We start from the raw sequence: 17682 nt of genomic DNA on the forward strand, positions 1-17682 counted from the left end.
TGTCGTTTCGCAAATCCCATACCCAACCTTTAAAGGGGACCTATTATGCTTTTCGACTTTTATGACCTATAAACGTTGTTATAATGATTGATAGTCATGTTTAACCATACACAAAAAACGATGTAGATTTTCGGGAAACTCTTCCTCTTATCTGGGCGCTTTCAGCCTTCTCTGTCAACGCTCGGTTTCGTCCTTCTCCGCCCCCTCCTGCCAACCCAACTCTATTGTGATTGGTTACCTTCCTTGGAGCGTGGCATATGGGGGCGTGGCAGGAGTACGTCTACGTAGATGTTTCCCGGAAATGTGAACAAGTGAATCGCAATCGTTGTCCCGAGTGTTTAGCGCTCTGCACAGCCACCCCAGACTGTCAGCAGGGAATTCGTCGAAATGCATGTACGTCATTATTTGACACTTTAGTATGGTTACATGACTATCAATCATTATAACAACGTTTATAGGTCATAAAAGTCGAAAAAGCATAATAGGTCCCCTTTAATGTGTCTCAATATATGAAATAAATTAGGGACGTGCAAGATTTTTATTTTACATTGTGAAGGTGTCAAATACTTTTTCCAGTTAAAATGTGTATAGATTTATAAATTGTAAACTTTTTCGCGACGGTTTTGACAGCCAAACCATCTCTGGGACGTGGGACAAAAAGTGACCTGCTGTCACTAAAAGGTTTGGTGTCTATCATGGATATTTCTGGTTGTCTGGCCTTTTTTGCATGCAAAACTAAATACCACCCCCTATAGACTAGATAACTTACTAAACGAGTCCAGGACCAGACTGAGGGTAATGTTTGACCGCACGGACAACAGTCAAAAAAAAGGTGGTTTGGGTAGATCTTTTCATGTTGTTGTTCGCGTTGTATTTTAAAACTTCACTTGTATCGAGAACGGACAAGCCGCATGTCGGACCTGAGAGCACAAGGTTCAGAACAAGGTTTCGTCGTAGCGGACGGCAGACACCCCCTCACAATGAGCTTCTGGCAGCCGTTCACTGAGCATTTCAGTGGCCTGTCCCACCGAGTTGGCTACGACTACTGCACCCGGTAGGCTCACCTCCAAACGACTTATGTGTAGGCCATATATACTGTAGGCCTACATGCATGTTTCTTCCTAGGACGCAACATGGGCCTAATAACAAAATTCCTATTAGTTGTTTATTCGGGTTTTTTCTTTAGCTTGGACATGATCATAGGTTATCTCACATTTGCGTCAACATTTACACGAAATTATAACGCCTGTGAATTATTAATGAAAATGTTCGAGAAACCAAAAGTCTCCGTGCCAATATGGAAACAATCCTAATAAAAATAACTTTTGTGATAATTTGCGGTTATTCTCGATTTGAATTATACATATTTGAATTATAAATAGTTCTAATTATTATTTATAGCTGCAGTTGGATTAAACACAATACGCATATGATAATTTAATGTGTCGGACTGGGCTGTGAACAGTTCGTGGCTGACGAGTGATCCCGCTTCTCCGCGCTACGCGTTGTTGTCTGTTGTTTTGTGCGTTGACCGCCGCGCACGAGCAGATGTGGCTCCGGTCTCCAGCTCAACGTTGACGTAATGACGAAGGCTCCGAGCGAGCTGATTGGCCAACAAATATGCGCTGGGCAAGAAGGTGGGTTTCTGATTGGCTGAGCGCCACCCATGGCATCTTCCCTGCGGCTGGTCGTGTTGGGAGGCTTCATAGCGACACTGTGTGGTGTGGGAGCCATGTTGATGTTGCCCGATTCCGGATCTACTACTGCACTTTGGGTGTTCACATAGTCGTATTTCACACGGCCGACAGCCGGTGGTTATCGGAGAAGTGCGATGAAAAGCGAAGAGCACTGGATGAAAGCGTACCGTCGGATTCCGTTCACCGTTAATTCATAGCAAGTGAAGTTTGCTACGGCAAGTTACATTGTCTCCTCCTAGACAGCCAGCTAGCAACAGCTGCAGCACGGCTACAGGGGATGCGGTGTAGGGACCCGCTCCCTCTAACGTTGTCGCAACAAGGATTTTTTATATTATTTTTTTTCATTTGCTGCACATTGCCAACACGTGTGGGACTTAATGTGTTTTGGAGCAGGTCCGCGTTTTGCTACGGTAATGTTAGCTTGCTAACTTGCCTCTTTGTAAAGCCTGCTAGCTAGTAGCTAGTATGCTGACCATCAGTTTGTCTCACGACTAACATTTCCTGCGGAGTTTATCCTAACTTCTGGTTGCTTTCAGACAGCTCGCCTGTTTTGTTCGACCGTGGACTGTTTAAATGGACACCAAGTAGTCGAGCAGTGGAGATATGGCGCTTTATCGATGCTGCATGGGATGCTATCGATTCGCCTGTCCAACTTCCCAAGGCACGGTTAACTGGCTTGTAGCATAACTTTGACGTTCACTGTACCGTCACTCCGGTTCAGCAGGAAGCTAATTTGGTCGCTAGCTGTTGATACCGCCTCACCATCAAGCTGGCGGCCCTCCGAGTAGAAGCGGAAGAGAAGGAGCTGGGAGCGATGGCCTGGGTGTTGAAGATGGACGACGCCACCATCGAGTCGGGCTTGGTGCACGACTTTGATGCCAGCCTGTCGGGCATTGGGCAGGAGCTTGGGGCTGGCGCCTACAGTATGAGGTTAGAGAAAGCGCAACATGCATGCACAAATCTCCCTCACGTTGTATAGTTCTCTCTCGGTAAGCAGAGAACACAGTCCCATCGAACTGCCAGGTGGGTAAGTGTGTATCATTGGGCATCTTGACACGTGTGTGCAATGTGCAGTGGACTGCCTTGCAGGTCCGTGCATCACTGGATCGTCTGTGGGTATTCCCTTTCTTTCCACTGAAGACGGTCGCCCCTTTGTTTTAGGATTTGAAATGGGGACAAGCAGTGGGGCTGTCATGATCCTGGAACACACAAACCTCTTGTATTCTGCAAGCATGACCTGTGTTGCAAAGTCACTGCATCATAGTGGTTGTGAGTGACAATGCAGGGCGACGAGCCGAGCCGTATACAGACCTGTTCAACAATGACCAGAGCAGTAAGGGGCTGCACACACACACACACACACACACACACAGTGATGACATCATCTGATCTATGTCCACCAACACCACTCTGATCTGATACCATGTGCTGTAAAAGGGATTTTAGGCCGTCAACAGATCTCAGACATAATTACGGTATCTAACCTGTTGATGGTAGGATTCCCTAGCAATAATGCACTGAGGCAGCAATGAAATTACTAATTTCTAATCATGCATGCTGCCAGATTGTCTCAGAGTAGATGGTCACATGATCTCTGTATGTAAGCTGCAGCCCGGATCACATGGCCATGAGAGAAAGTGATGTTTTTCTAGCTGTTGGCTGTGTCAGGTGCTTTTGGTTATGTTTTTTTTTAAGATATTAAGGATTCCCAGAAGTGTGTGTAGGGCGGGGGGGGGGGGGGGGGGGGCTTGGATTCCCAGAGGCACAACTGCCTTATCAGCAGCCACCTTACGGCCCCTGCCGTTCGGGGGAGTGTTTATCTGGCCGCTGACGTAAAGGCGTGCACGTGTCTGGGAGCAAACAGTGTTGCTCTCGCAACACTTGGGGACTTGGCCATGTCTTCTGAAGAGTTTGACACCAGTTATATAACGGTTTGTTCCATGGCTATGGCCTTCCTCTATAGCCATACATCTTAGATTAGCATGAGGTTGTTTTGCACAGCATAGCATCAAGTGCATTTAGGCGTAAATGTGCGGTGAAAAGAATGCCTAATAAAATATGGATGTGTGCGTGCGGTGGAAGGGCTGTCCGGGGTGGGGGTGACGGCGTTGGGGAGGGTCAGCAGCTGGTGGGGACAGTAGGAACGGAATGTCTTGCTGTCAGAGTTGGCTCCTCGGATTTCAGGAGGAAGATGCCGTTTTCTGAGCAGCAGTTCTCCTACTGCACCCACCACCAAGCTCACCCGCCACACAGAAGGTAGCCTGATCGAGGAGAATGGGGACCTGCCGCTGTTTTATATCAGGGTCCGCGCAAGCGGTTGAACACAGAGGATTCCTCCGATTGGTTGCGTCTCTGATTGGAGGTCTGCTTCATGTCGCACCAGACTGGAGGAGGGGGGGGGGGGGTCCGGCTCAAATTCCACTTTGCACATAATAATAGGTGACTCTTTACAGCACAGCCACAGACGCACACAGTTCAGAGAACCACCAAGCCTACGCAAACCTCACGTGCGTAAACACGCGCACACAAACGGCAGCACACACAAACCCTCATGTACACATAGCCCGCGCATACGAAATAACCTGCGCATGCACAAATCCACACATACACAAAAACCTTTCATCCACATGATGGGAGTCCTGGCCTGACAAACCTACAGCCTTTGTCGGGGTGAACTAAGGACTGAGTGTGTGTGGCCTGAGGATGTTTTGTTCTTGGCTCGTTAAAGACACCTTACAACAAGACACTGATTCATCACTGTTTAGCTTAACTCTTCATGTTTTCCTCAGCCAAGGCCTAAAAAAAAAAAAAGTTTGGTTCCTGTTGGTTGTCAGTTGAGGTCATGGGTAGGTAGGGAATTTATTTTATTTTTTTATTTTATTTTTTCCAGCGGCAGCGAATGATAGGTAGGTTGTTTTCATTTAAAAACGAGAAAATTCGCTCATCCTTGTACAGAATGAAGAGGTGCTGTACCAAAACGTAATTATAGTTTGCATCAAAAAAAGTTTTTTTTTTTTATTTATTTTTTTAGAAAGCTCATAAAATAATTTGGGTCGCACATAAATTGACAGGGTCGGTCGGAAACCGGAACCAAACAAATTTTTTTTTTAGGCCCAATGGGTCTAAATTAATTTCTACCATCCCATTATATCTTTGGTGTTGGTTATTTTCTTCTTTGAGTTGGTTAATTGACCTGTAACTCTGATGGTTGAAATCTGACTTCAGCGTGCGTGTGCTTGCGTTAATCATTTCCAAATTCACATGTGATAAGCAGTGAGAGCGGTGCGTGTGGCTAATGTGTATAATAATCATATCTCATATAAGTATTATCAAACAAGGGTTCATTTCTGGGGTTTCAAAACCTACAGTGGGATCCCCAAAACTCTGTGTAGACTAAAAACAATGGCTGTACTGCACCTAAATAGGCATTTCTACCTGTTTCGCTCCCTCACTCTGCCGCCCTCTCTCTCCCACTGCAGCGACGTGCTCGCTCTCCCCATCTTCAAGCAGGAGGACTCCAGCCTGCCCGACGACGTTGAGACCAAAAACCTGCCATTCCAGTATGTGCTCTGTGCCGCCACGTCGCCTGCTGTCAAACTGCACGACGAGACCCTCACATACCTCAACCAAGGTGTGTGTGTGTGCGTGTGTGTGTGTGTGTGTGTGCGTGTGTGTGTGTGTGTGGAGGGAGTAAAACACCCTCACTGACCTAAGACTATCCTGCCAGCATGAGAGAGAAACCTGTTCTTCCTGTTTGAGCTGACTCGCGTGCAGGACTCACCACATCCATGTCCAGAGTTAGTTGTGATACAAAGGAGTCAGTTTGAATTTGCAATGGTAGGCTATTCTGTGTACGCCACCATTTTAATTCTAGCTTAATCTAAAAGAGTGTTTGTTCAGTGTAGGACATGGCTGTTTAGGAGAGGGGAGCAGAGAATGTCTGCCTCTATTACTGAGCAGTTAACACTACCATTCCTGCTGTTCTGAATGCGGATGGTAGAGGGTTGTCTGCTCCAACTGCTTTTTCATGTTTCCCCCAGTGATTGGGCATAAAAGAAGCAATGTTCTGAACTTCTCGACCCGTAATTGGCCCCGACACCTGATTGGATGCTCGTTGAAGTCCATTTATAAAGCACAAGCAAGCGAGCGCGGTTTCCTTGCTGTTTGACATCATCACGCCGCTTTGATCCCCAGTGGGGTGCTACTGCTGTGCTATAGTTAAACCCCATGGAACATCACTGCCTGGACCACAGCTGTTGTGTCATCCATTGATTGTCTACGTCAGCGGTTCTCAACTGGTTGGCGGTGACCCATTTGTGGGTCACTGGCCTATTTCTTTTGCTTTAAATGTTATTGTCATGACTTTGCTTGCAGGACCCATTTTATGCTCAATGCATTGCGATTTTTTTATTTTTATTGAATGATGTCAGTTTGAGCTAGTCGTGGTCAAGGTTGGACGGAGTATAGTGTTTAGTTTTTGTCAGCCTCCAATCGTGGGACAGCAGGCCCGAGTGAAGGAAGCTGTGTGTTGTGACTAACGCCCTCAACAGAAGTTCAAGTTCTGTTGTTTTTTCCACTTTTTTTGAGTCCTTTTGTTGCGTTCAGAGTTTTAGCCAAATGTTAATTTCAAGCGTCTCTTCCTCCATCCTGTTCTGTCTCTCCGTCTCCGTCTCTCCCTCAGGCCAGTCTTACGAGGTGCGCATGTTGGACAACAGGAAACCAGGGGAGTTACCTGAGATACACAACAAGATGGTTAAGGTAAGGCCAACCCGCAGGGAGAGGAACGCCTACAGATAGATAACCAGTGTAGTTCTTTACTAAGCGTGTGTGTGTGTGTGTGTGTGTGTGTGTGTGTGTGTGTGTGTGTAGAGCACGGTGCGCGTGGTGTTCCATGACCGCCGGCTGCAGTACACGGAGCACCAGCAGCTGGAGGGCTGGAAGTGGAATCGCCCCGGCGACCGTCTCCTTGACATCGGTAAGACCGCGCCCTCTGTTGTTGTTTGTCATCAACGCTGTTTCTCATTGTGGCGGGTTCTCCCAGTCAAGTGTTCTTTCAGCCATGAAATGGGGGCTGTATGGCAGAATTTGTCCCCTGCAGTATTTTGTTGTTTGGCACGAGTTGTTTTGTCAAGTCACCTAGAAGTGTGTGTGTGTGTGTGTGTGTGTGTGTGTGTGTGTGTGTGTGTGTGTGTGTGTGTGTCTGTGTGTGTGTCTGTGTGCCTGCCTCAGACATCCCCATGTCGGTGGGTATCGTAGAGCCCAAGACGAACCCCTCCCAGTTGAATGCTGCAGAGTTCCTCTGGGACATCAACAAGAGAACCTCTGTTTTTGTACAGGTTCGTACCCACACAGAAACAAGATGGCACCCGTTGTGTAATTGCTCATAATTATGGCATCGTATAATCTACACGGAACAATAACATCTAGACCATTAAGCGTTGTGAGACAGTTCATAGCGGTGCGTATTGAGCCAAAGATATCCGACCAAGAGTCTGAATGTTTGCTCTTCCTTATCTCTAGCAGAGTCGGGAACCTCCCTGAACTTGACTTCACACTTGTAAACCAACGCTACAATACAGTTAATAAAGGAACTATCCATGTGTTCAACCCCAGTAAAGATACTGCTTCTGTCTGTGAAGTTGGGGGGCAAATGGCAAGTTATAAAATGAAGAGGGGCATGTCCCCCACTACACTCGCCCACGGATGCTTATTCTGTGTGCGTGCGTGTGCGTGTGTGTGTGTGTGCAGGTACACTGCATCAGCACAGAGTTCACCCCCAGGAAGCACGGCGGGGAGAAGGGGGTGCCCTTCCGGATCCAGATCGACACCTTCGCCCCCGGAGAGGCGGCCGACTACACGGAGCACCTGCACTCCTCCTCCTGCCAGATCAAAGTCTTCAAGGTACGCCCCACGCGCGGAGCCACTTCCTGTAGAAAGAGCGGGGGAGGGGGGAATTCAAGATTCAAGCATCTTTTGTCTGTCACATACAGGATATACAGAGAAACGGATAACGTAATAAACGGAAGCAACAGAACTTTTGTTGAAAGAGGCGATGCGATTTGCTATAGTGGTAGTGTAGTTGTAGTGTAACAAAACGAGCGTCTGTGTGTGGTCGGTTGTAGCAGTTGTTCAAGCCACACACCACCTTGTGGCAGGTTACTGGGCTCCTCCAACAACCACGTGGTGGCTGTTGTTGATGAATAAACTGGTTTATTGAAGCGGTGCGAGAGTGTGTGTGTGTCTGTGTGTGTGTGCTGATTTAACCTTTGTGCCTTGATGAGGGTATGCACCACGGGTGTGCAGCCTCGCCCAGAATACAAGTCCAGTCTTCCCGTCTAGGCCCGGGTGATCAGTTCTCACAGTCCTGCTGGCTTGGGGGAAGAGGATTTGTGTCAGTCTCTTTGTTCTCGCTGCGTGACTGCAAAGGCGCTTGCTTGAGCGCAACAGCAGAGGAGAGTGTAGTTCCACCAGGACGTTCGCCAAACACACTAATCTCTGCCGAGCCCTACTATCCTGAGCTGAGCTGTTACCAAACCCTGCAGCGAGGCTTCCCCTCAGGAGGCTCTCTACGAAGCTCCGGAGTCTGACTAAAGGAACCTCGGGGAAGACGCTTGTCACGGCAACAGTGACCGGTCAGCCACTTCCTCCTGGTAGGCCTCCTCACGTGGTCTGAGGTCAGGCCTTCTCACCGAGGTCTGAAAAGATAACATCAGATCCACATAATAAATGGTTGCAGTCTTGAGCACTATTCAGGATGAGGTGGTCAAAGGTGTGTCCGCCCGGCCGGACCACCTGGACCCTAGCCGTCAGGAGGTCCAGGATCCTGGAACACAGGGGGGTGTTCGGTCCCAGCTCCATTAGCTAGCTAACTCTGTCGGTGACATGGGAGTAGGAGCTGGACACCGTGGATCTGTTACTGCCGGTATGCAACCTGAAGCTGGGTCCGTGAAACGAGGGATCAGGGCTTGATCTGCTTCGAAGCATTTCCTGGCCTCAGAGGTGAGGGCCACCAGTGGGTGGTCGTTCAAGCTGGCTGGAGAAGCGTTTGGGGGAGGTGAGAGTCAGTGAGAGGTTGAATGGTGTGGTGAAGCTCGCCCGGACATGCAGTCTGGACCCGCAGCTGTCCTCGACGTGGTGCTCGGTCACAGACAGTACGTGCTCATCCCCAGCGGTTGAACTCTCCAGCTGCGCTACCGTGGTTATAATTAGCCGGCAGGCTAGCGGTGTTGTTGCAAGCCTCAAAAGGAGTTCATGTCATCAGTCGGGGAGGCAACTGCACTCAGCCTGCCCCTCAAGGCTGTTGGAGTCCGTAGACCCGGCCGCCGTAGGCGTCTGGTGTCGCGCTGCTTAATCTGTGACTCCACTCAACGTGTTTGTTTACTTCCTCTCTCCCCCCCCCCCCTCCCCCCCCCCCCCCCCCAGCCAAAGGGAGCAGACCGGAAGCAGAAGACTGACAGGGAGAAGATGGAGAAGCGCACAGCACTAGAGAAGGAGAAGTACCAGCCATCCTACGATACCACTATCCTGTCAGAGGTCAGTCTGTTGCCTTGTTTGGTTGTTATTGATTTATTTCCAGCACATTGTTTGAAAGTGGTAAGACAAGGGTTTCAGTGGAGAAAAAAAGTGTAGGAATTAAATTGAATCATTGTACATCCAGTAAGGGAGTTTGCAGGGTTAACGTTTGCATACGATGAGCCACTTGACTTGCAGAGCTGCGTTAGCCTAGCTTCTGCTCATGTGAGGGGAATGCACTTTAACTACATCCCAACGTCTTTCAATGTGTTCGTGTTCGTCGCCCAGAACGAGTGTCCGTAAGGACACAATGATAATTATAAGGAGTTGTGTTTGTTAGACTACCTGATGCAAAGCTTGCACAAACTTTATTTTTAGCCGCTTCTGAACAGGTGCTAGGCTACTGTGCCTCTGCAAGTCAATAGAAGTGGCCAAAAACCAAAGCGTACCCGGCAAACGTTCCTTCTGGAGGCACAATGAGGGCTTTGCAATCAAACAACTTGACTTAATCTTGGTAAAACAGGCAAACACCAGTTTACAGATGTCTTGGCGTATGTGTGTTTGTGATGAGCACTGTAGGTTTCAGAAACAATCAAACACATCCTCATACATGGATGCCGTATAGGGTGTGCATCTCACAAGTTGACGGCTTTTGTACAAAAAAAACAAAAACTTGACTTCATAGTTGTGGCTGCATCCTGTCACCTGACCCACTTCATGCAGTGCAACGCAGCATGTGCCCTGGACCTTCTACTGAGTATGTGTGTCCCTGGCTCCTCCCAGATGAGGCTGGAGCCCATCATAGAGGACGCGGCGGACCACGAGCTCAAGAAGTCCAGCAAGCGGACTCTCCCGGCCGACTGTGGCGACTCGCTGGCCAAGAGGGGCAGTGTAAGCTCTTCCTTTTGCTCTCCTTCTTTCTTCCTTTCTTTTTTCTATTTTATTGTCCGTCTGTCATTCACCTCTCCACTCCTCCCTCCCTCCCCCGTTCCCCGAGCCGCTGGGCGTCCCACTCCCCCGATCGTGGGCAGGTTTTGACGTCTCCGTGAGAGTGTGAACGTGAAGGAAACGGCTGTGTGTTTTCTTTCAGTGTTCCCCGTGGCCGGACAACGCCTATGTCAGCACAAACCAGGCAGCTACCCCCTCCTTCACCTCCTCCCCCCTCTCCACCTACACAGCCTCCTCGGTACCAGACAGGTGAGTGGGTGTAGCTTAGGTGTTATCTTCAGGTAAAAATTGCATTGTAAATAGCATGGACGTCAAAATGCATTTTATGTTGTATGTTATTATAGACACAACACAGAAAAGTTTGTGTGTGTGTGTGTGTCACCTTAAAAGAGGTTGGGCTGGAGGGCGAGAGCGTGTGGGTGTGAGTGCGTCATCATGCTCTGACCTTATCGTTTGGCGTGCCTCTGGATCCGCTCCAGCGGTTGGCTGGCTCCCTCTAGACACTCGTCTCTTTCTCTCCCGTTGTGTTGCAGCGAATCTTCGTCCCCCAACCACCAGGCCGACCCGGTCAGCAATGTCAACACAGAGGTGTGTGTGTGTGTGTGTGTGTGTGTGTGTGGCGTATATTATTCCCTGTGGTAAACATTGGGTGTGAAGTTCCAAATGGAGGCTGTGTGTGTGTGTGTGTGTGTGTGTGTGTGTGTGTGTGTGTGTGTGTGTGTGTGTGTGTGTGTGTGTGTGTGTGTGTGTGTGTGTGTGTGTGTGTGTGTGTGTGTGTGTGTGTGTGTGTGTGTGTGTGTGTGTGTGTGTGTACTGATGGTTCAGTGGACTGGTGTGTGTGTGTGTATACTGATGGTTCAGTGGACTGGTGTGTGTGTGTGTATACTGATGGTTCAGTGGACTGGTGTGTGTGTGTGTATACTGATGGTTCAGTGGACTGGTGTGTGTGTGTGTATACTGATGGTTCAGTGGACTGGTGTGTGTGTGTGTATACTGATGGTTCAGTGGACTGGTGTGTGTGTGTGTGTATACTGATGGTTCAGTGGACTGGTGTGTGTGTGTGTATACTGATGGTTCAGTGGACTGGTGTGTGTGTGTGTATACTGATGGTTCAGTGGACTGGTGTATGTGTGTGTATACTGATGGTTCAGTGGACTGGTGTGTGTGTATACTGATGGTTCAGTGGACTGGTGTGTGTGTGTGTGTATACTGATGGTTCAGTGGACTGGTGTGTGTGTGTGTGTATACTGATGGTTCAGTGGACTGGTGTGTGTGTGTGTATACTGATGGTTCAGTGGACTGGTGTGTGTGTGTATACTGATGGTTCAGTGGACTGGTGTGTGTGTCAGTGTTGGTCAAGTTACTTTCAAAAAGTAATTAGTTACAGTTACAAATTACTTCTCCCAAAAAGTAATTGAGTTAGTAACTCAGTTACCACATTGTAAAAATAATTAGTTACTCAGCAAAGTAACTGGCGTTATTTTTCATGTTATATAACGCTGTTAGGTTCTATAACATCTTTAACGTCAAAGATGTTTAGATGAACTGATTGAAGAATAAAAACACTATATACAGTTTTAGAACATTTGGTATTTATTTGAACTCAATAGATTGCAGCCTGCCATATGATGCATAGAAATAAAACATACAGAAAATAAATAAAGGAAAATCTGGCTATTGAGTAGGCCTAGTGCAATTCTCTACCTGTATACCATTGCACAATAAACAGAACACTATCCAACTCTTAAATATTCAATGCAACAAATCGAGCGTTGTTTGTTTTAGAGTGTCTCCGTTTCCTTCTCTGGAACTCAGGCTAGCTGCATTTGGGCTTGGGGTTGGGTTAGCAGCTGCAGCAGCAACAAGTGTCATATTCGCATGGGTTGATGTAAGGTGCTTTATTAGATTTGAGTTACTTGAGGCAGACGTGGATAACGTTTTTTTCCCTGGGCATAGCGTGCATGATACAAACACATTCTTGCCTTTAATTTCCATGAGTGAGAAGTAGTGCCGGTACTTCCAGTTAGAGAACGCTACGTTTGAATTTCCCTGGCTCGTCGCCATTGTCGCTGTCTTCAGCTGTAGTCGGAGCGTGCAGTGAGACAGCGTGAGCAGGGCATCCGCCCACCCAGCCAATCATCATCGCGTTTGCAACGGTGTCATCATCCCCACGCCCCTGCTCTCTCCACGCAGCTTGTGTGTAATATGACACCGCACGCTTCATTCAACCAAATTGTAGTAACGCGCCACTTTACATTATCAGTAACAATAACGGCGTTGCAACGATGAGAAAAGTAATTGATTACATTACTCCGTTACTGAAAAAGAACTCCGTTAGTAACGCCGTTATACTTAAACGCCGTTACTCCCAACACTGGTGTGTGTGTATACTGATGGTTCAGTGGACTGGTGTGTGTGTGTGTGTATACTGATGAATCGCATTTTTAACCCGTAATTCCCCAACCGTCCACGTGAGGGCGCGCTTGACGCCAGACGTACTTGACGCACACACAGGAACACAAGCGGGAACACAAGCGAAGCAGGGCAAGACAAACGAAAAGCGGGACACTGACACGATGAAGAGGGCAAAACGGAGTGCAGTATGGAGCCACTTTAAGTTGGTTAATGACGACAAAGACGCCAAATGCACAATATGTGGAAGTATTTTAAAGTACCTCAACTAAACGACTTCGTTGAATTACCACCTAAATGTGTCACATTCAGAAGGAAATTCAGCTTCTCAGAAGAATTGCCGCTTATCAATTAATCGATCATCGATCGATAAGATGAAACAACTATCGATTAATGAATTACTCGATAATTTGCATCCCTACTGTGTGTGTATACTGATGGTTCAGTGGACTGGTGTGTGTGTGTATACTGATGGTTCAGTGGACTGGTGTGTGTGTGTGTGTGTATACTGATGGTTCAGTGGACTTTTGCCTGGGTTGTGTGTGTGTGTGTGTACTGATGGTTCCTCCTCTCCCTCCGTTGCAGCAGCTCAGCCCAACGGCCTCCATCCAGGACGCCCAGAAGTGGCTCCTAAAGAACCGCTTCAACTCCTATGCGCGCCTCTTCTCCCACTTCTCAGGTACAGGCTGACACCGAGGCACCGCTGCTGGAACAGGTTGATAATGGGGGATCGGGGATGTCGCCCATACAGAGATGGGAGGGCAACAACCCAAGATGTAATGCTTTGGCCTTCTATTTGATTTATATGTCAATTCTGGACCATAAGGTGATTTTAGGTCATCATGGACTAGGTTTACATTCAGGGCATATAGCAGACACTTTCATCATAAGCGATTTGTCAGAAGAAAGATAAACAACAATATATTGCTGTCGGTACAGTAAGGATGTTCTTAGAACCAAGTGCCAAGCACTTACAATCGCTAGGTTAACCCATTCCCTGTATACAACAAAGAGAGCTAGGATAAGATGCTACACAATGCTAGGTACTATTTTTTAAGTGCCAGGACGTACAACATACAATAAGTGCGTACATTAAGTGCCAGGACGCACAACATACAATAAGTGCGTACATTAAGTGCCAGGACGTACAACATACAATAAGTGCGTACATTAAGTGAAAGGACGTACAACATGCAAAAGAGTGGTGTTTGTAGGAGAGTTGCTAAGTACTACGTTTAAGTGCCAGCTTTAGCAGGAGAAACCTTCCTCTACAGGAGCTTATTGTGGTAATGTGACTCCATCTTCCTCTCCACTCCCTCCTCCTGCTCCAGGTTCCGATTTGTTGAAGCTCACCCGGGACGACCTGGTCCAGATATGTGGGGCCGCCGACGGCATCAGGCTCTTTAATGCACTTAAATCCAGGTGTGTTACTTAATCATGACGGTTTTATCATTCAAAACTTTATTTATGTTTACGGTTCCCTAAACAATGTCCGTCTGTCGCCCTGTGCCTGCAGGTCAGTGCGTCCCAGGCTGACTCTGTACGTCTGCCAGGAGGCACTGAGCGAGAGCCCCCTGCTGGAGAGACGTGGCAACAGCGAGAACGGGGAGCCCGGCAGCCCCTCCAGCCTCTACGGTACTAGTCTCTGTGTCTACTAGTCTCTGTGTCTACTAGTCTCTGTGTCTACTAGTCTCTGTCTACTAGTCTGTGTCTACTAGTCTCTGGTTCTCACGCAAACCCTCCGTGGTGTTACAACTGGGCCCACAACCTTTTCTCTAAAAAAATTTGTCTTTTTATTCTTATCTCCAAATATATTTATGCCTTTTTTGTTGTTATAATTAACAGGACTGTAATAATAGTGACAAATTTGTTATAACAATTGAATCTACAAATCGTTGTGCTTTGACACCTGCATTCCCTATCTGGGAGTTTTATGTCGTACTATGCTGTTATTATAGTAGTTATAGCACATATCGGTGCTCGGGAAAATATAAGAACTGTGTGGTCTTGTTTCAAATAAATGTAACAGGAGTTGCGTGTGTGTTTGTGTGTGCGCAGTGTACCACGCTCTCTACCTAGAGGACTTGACCGCAGCAGAGCTGATTCGCAAGATGGCGTCCGTGTGCAACCTTCCCCTCTGCACCATCAACCAGGTGTACCGCCAGGGCCCCACTGGCATACACATACTGCTCAGTGACCAGGTACACACACACACACACACACACACACACACACACACACACACACACACACACACACACACACATTTGCATCTGATGCAATCGCCCCTCCCCATCTTCGCTGTGGTTGCGTTCCTGTTCTGCTGCTACTGACGGACAAGCCCTCTGAAAGTTCTCCCGCTGATTCTCCGTCCTTCTCTCCAGATGGTGTACAACCTCCCTGACGAGAGCTGCTTTCTGATCTGCTCTCTTAAAGGTAAGGCCAACTCACGCTCAGAGACCAGCAGCACTGGAAGACTCTTCCAAAGGAGGATGCTTGCTATTCTGACCCCACCTCTGTATGGGAGGTGTATTGGATAGAATTCTCTCTCACTGGGAACATCGTCTCTCCCCCTCCCCCAGACGACCTCGGCGAGGGTCTCCATCTGATCCTGAAGTAGCGCCATGAAGTGATGTCATCACCAACCACTCCACCCTCTTGTTTTATGAGCAGAAGCTGTTCTTGCTCCTTCTCCTCTCCATGGTACTGTCTCTCTCTCTCCCCCTCTAAATGTTCAGATTGCTAGGTGGAAGACAGCAACTGGGCGAAGACGTGTAAATGTTGGAATCTGACATGGGTGTGTCTGTTGTTTCATATTGAAAACACTATTGACAAGAGAGACGGGAGGGGAGGGGGGAGCCCTCGGGATGAGAAGTGTGGGTGAGCGGGCAAGGTTTAATTTAATGCCTTTTGTTTTTCTTTTTTTGTACGGACTCCTGTGTTCAGAGAAAGAGAAGGGGGTGATGAGTGATGGGGCCTGGGTTGGGGGGAATACTCCTATTCAGCGACCCATGCACTAGGCCAGTATATTGTTGTTCTGCACTGCTGGACCGCTTGCTTACCTTGGTTGTGGGAGCCCCCCCCAGGCTCTGGTCTCTACATGCCCCACGAGCTGTGGTCCCAAACAGGTGGCTACGGTGTCGGCATTGTAGTGAAACAACTTTCTTTTTGGTTTGGTTTCTAATTGGAACGGATGTGGTCCAGGTTGTCGATTGATGTTGTTGATAAATGTTTCCAGTGTGGATGTTGTCACTGACGCTCAAAAAAAAGTGTTTTTATTTTGTTTTTTATTGTTTATAAAAGGTCAGAATGTGCCGATGTCATGTTCTTGTTATGTGGAAAGTAGTCTCCCAAATCAGACTCTGGATAAATATATTAAGTCTAATGGCAGACAAGCTCGAATCTGGGTGAACGGGTGTTTCATTTTATTTTTCGCTTCCCATTTATTTTCGACCAATCGTGTGGCTGGGGATGTGCAGACGTGTGTTACATGGAACTGGTCTATATTATAAAGAACACAATCGGCGGAACCACAACACAATTGATCTGACTGTGCAGTCCAAGATTCTGCATTTCTGCATCCCAGAATATGCGGAAGATGCCCTAGTGTTTGCCTTCTCCACTTGAATCTCTTAAATTATCTTTTTTTTTTTTTTGCTACGCTTTTATTGTTTTTAGTTGATGGATCTCATAATTGGGAGACAATCTCTTATATGTTCGTGTGACAACACATTGTTTCTGGTGCCATTTGCGTTTGGTCCACGCCCACGTACATAACTACCTACACACCCATAACATACACCTCTTACCTCCTCTGTTTGCAGTGGTGAGCTAGAAAATATTTATGGGCATCATATACATTATGCCTTCTGGGATTGTGGCCATAACCTTTGAGGATGTTAGTTTTATAACTGCTAGAGGAACGGTTCTAAAGTTAATCTAATAAAAAAATCATAGGAGACACGATACGAAACGCCTATACAAAACCTACAATGAAACGGACCAAACAGGTTTTAGATAGCACCGTCTGTAGGGTGTAAACACTAGACAGTGTCTCACACAGCGGGGGGTAGCTGGGAGCGTAGCTGGGAGCATATGGCGCTATAACAGCTAGAGTAGGGTCTGGAGTTGCTTTTTTGTATTGCATGTAGAATATAATGGGAGGCTTAACGGCGGCATCTACATTCACTAGCATCTGTCTGTGTTTGATACAGGTGGCCAATAGGCAGGGGCGTTGTGTGCGTGTATCAAGAGTTGTACATGAAAAAAAAATAAGATGGGGGCGTTCTTCCATGTGTCACACTCACCTCAGCATTACAGAACTATTTACATGGAGCCCTTCTCTTGAAATATGTCCCCTGCCCTTTCAGGAAAACCTTGTCTTGGGAGAATGTTTGCGGGTCATTTTTAGTGCTTTTAGTTTATATTTAGGTTCTTGGTATCCTTAAAGTGGACTTGTCATCAGGGTAGCTCTCCACCGCCATGATACGTGCCCCCACCACCCCCTGAATGGTAGGTTGGCATGGTAACGGGTTAGTTTGTGTAGTAAAGTGCGGGAGGGTGGATCTAAACCGAGTAGGCTTAGCACCAAGCAAATACATGCACACATCAGTACTCCTGTGACCACAACTTCACATGTTTCATTCGTTGGCATGTTCGATGGGAGGATCGAGAGGTCGAAGTTGATCCCTATATAATCTGGTGTCATCTCACCACCTATGAAAGTGGACGTTTTTGTTCTGGGTTAGGCATGTGCAGGGATATGAGGTCCACTGATGCGTTGTATATCAAAAATGACTGAAAATATAGTTTAGTGAGGTCCCCTGGTTCTAGGCCGACTGTGGGAAGCCGTTACGATGCCCTCTGAGCCTGGCCTCCGTCCCTGTGCATGTCTGAGACACCAGGAGAGAGGGGGCAACCCGGCGATGTACTGCCCGAGGTCAACGAGGACGCTTCTCAGCACAGTACCGTATGCTGGAGATGTACACCTGTGCTGGAAAATAAATGATTTCATAAATTTTTGCCTTTCTGCCTCTTTATTAATTATACAACACAATGGGGATTCTATAATTTTTCAGTGTCTATATTTTCGTCGTTTATTTTATCCTGCGCC

The 17682-nt window shown here is 47.5% G+C and overlaps 1 protein-coding gene across 9 annotated transcripts; it reads left to right on the forward strand.

Annotated features, from left to right (window-relative positions):
* The first annotated feature begins 808 nt into the window (after positions 1-808).
* On the forward strand, positions 809-17586 carry ubp1 (upstream binding protein 1). Of its 9 annotated transcripts, none has more exons than XM_060043327.1 (16): positions 809-1054; positions 5177-5328; positions 6379-6455; positions 6567-6672; positions 6927-7033; positions 7446-7598; positions 9120-9230; positions 9933-10100; positions 10300-10406; positions 10691-10745; positions 13155-13248; positions 13901-13991; positions 14086-14210; positions 14628-14770; positions 14954-15005; positions 15152-17586. In XM_060043327.1, exons 1-16 carry the CDS (start codon positions 912-914, stop codon positions 15187-15189), a joined length of 1722 nt encoding a protein of 573 aa, XP_059899310.1. In that variant the 5' UTR covers positions 809-911; the 3' UTR covers positions 15190-17586. The 9 variants fall into 9 exon arrangements, with proteins under 9 accessions (XP_059899310.1, XP_059899312.1, XP_059899313.1 ...); XM_060043329.1 differs by lacking the exon at positions 809-1054 and adding an exon at positions 1662-2627; XM_060043330.1 differs by lacking the exon at positions 809-1054 and adding an exon at positions 1667-2627 and having other exon boundaries at positions 9993-10100.
* The last annotated feature ends 96 nt before the right edge of the window (positions 17587-17682 follow it).

The sequence above is a fragment of the Gadus macrocephalus genome, chromosome 22, assembly GCF_031168955.1.
Source record: "Gadus macrocephalus chromosome 22, ASM3116895v1".
In the NCBI taxonomy this organism is placed as follows: domain Eukaryota; kingdom Metazoa; phylum Chordata; class Actinopteri; order Gadiformes; family Gadidae; genus Gadus; species Gadus macrocephalus.

Excerpts from the sequence above, each read along its gene's own strand:
- ubp1 (XM_060043327.1), top strand. The coding sequence starts at position 912 with ATGTCGGACCTGAGAGCACAAGGTTCAGAACAAGGTTTCGTCGTAGCG. Across the intron at positions 13,992-14,085 it reads TTTAATGCACTTAAATCCAG|GTCAGTGCGTCCCAGGCTGA; the intron begins GTGTGTTACTTA and ends CTGTGCCTGCAG. Across the intron at positions 15,006-15,151 it reads TCTGATCTGCTCTCTTAAAG|ACGACCTCGGCGAGGGTCTC; the intron begins GTAAGGCCAACT and ends CCCCTCCCCCAG.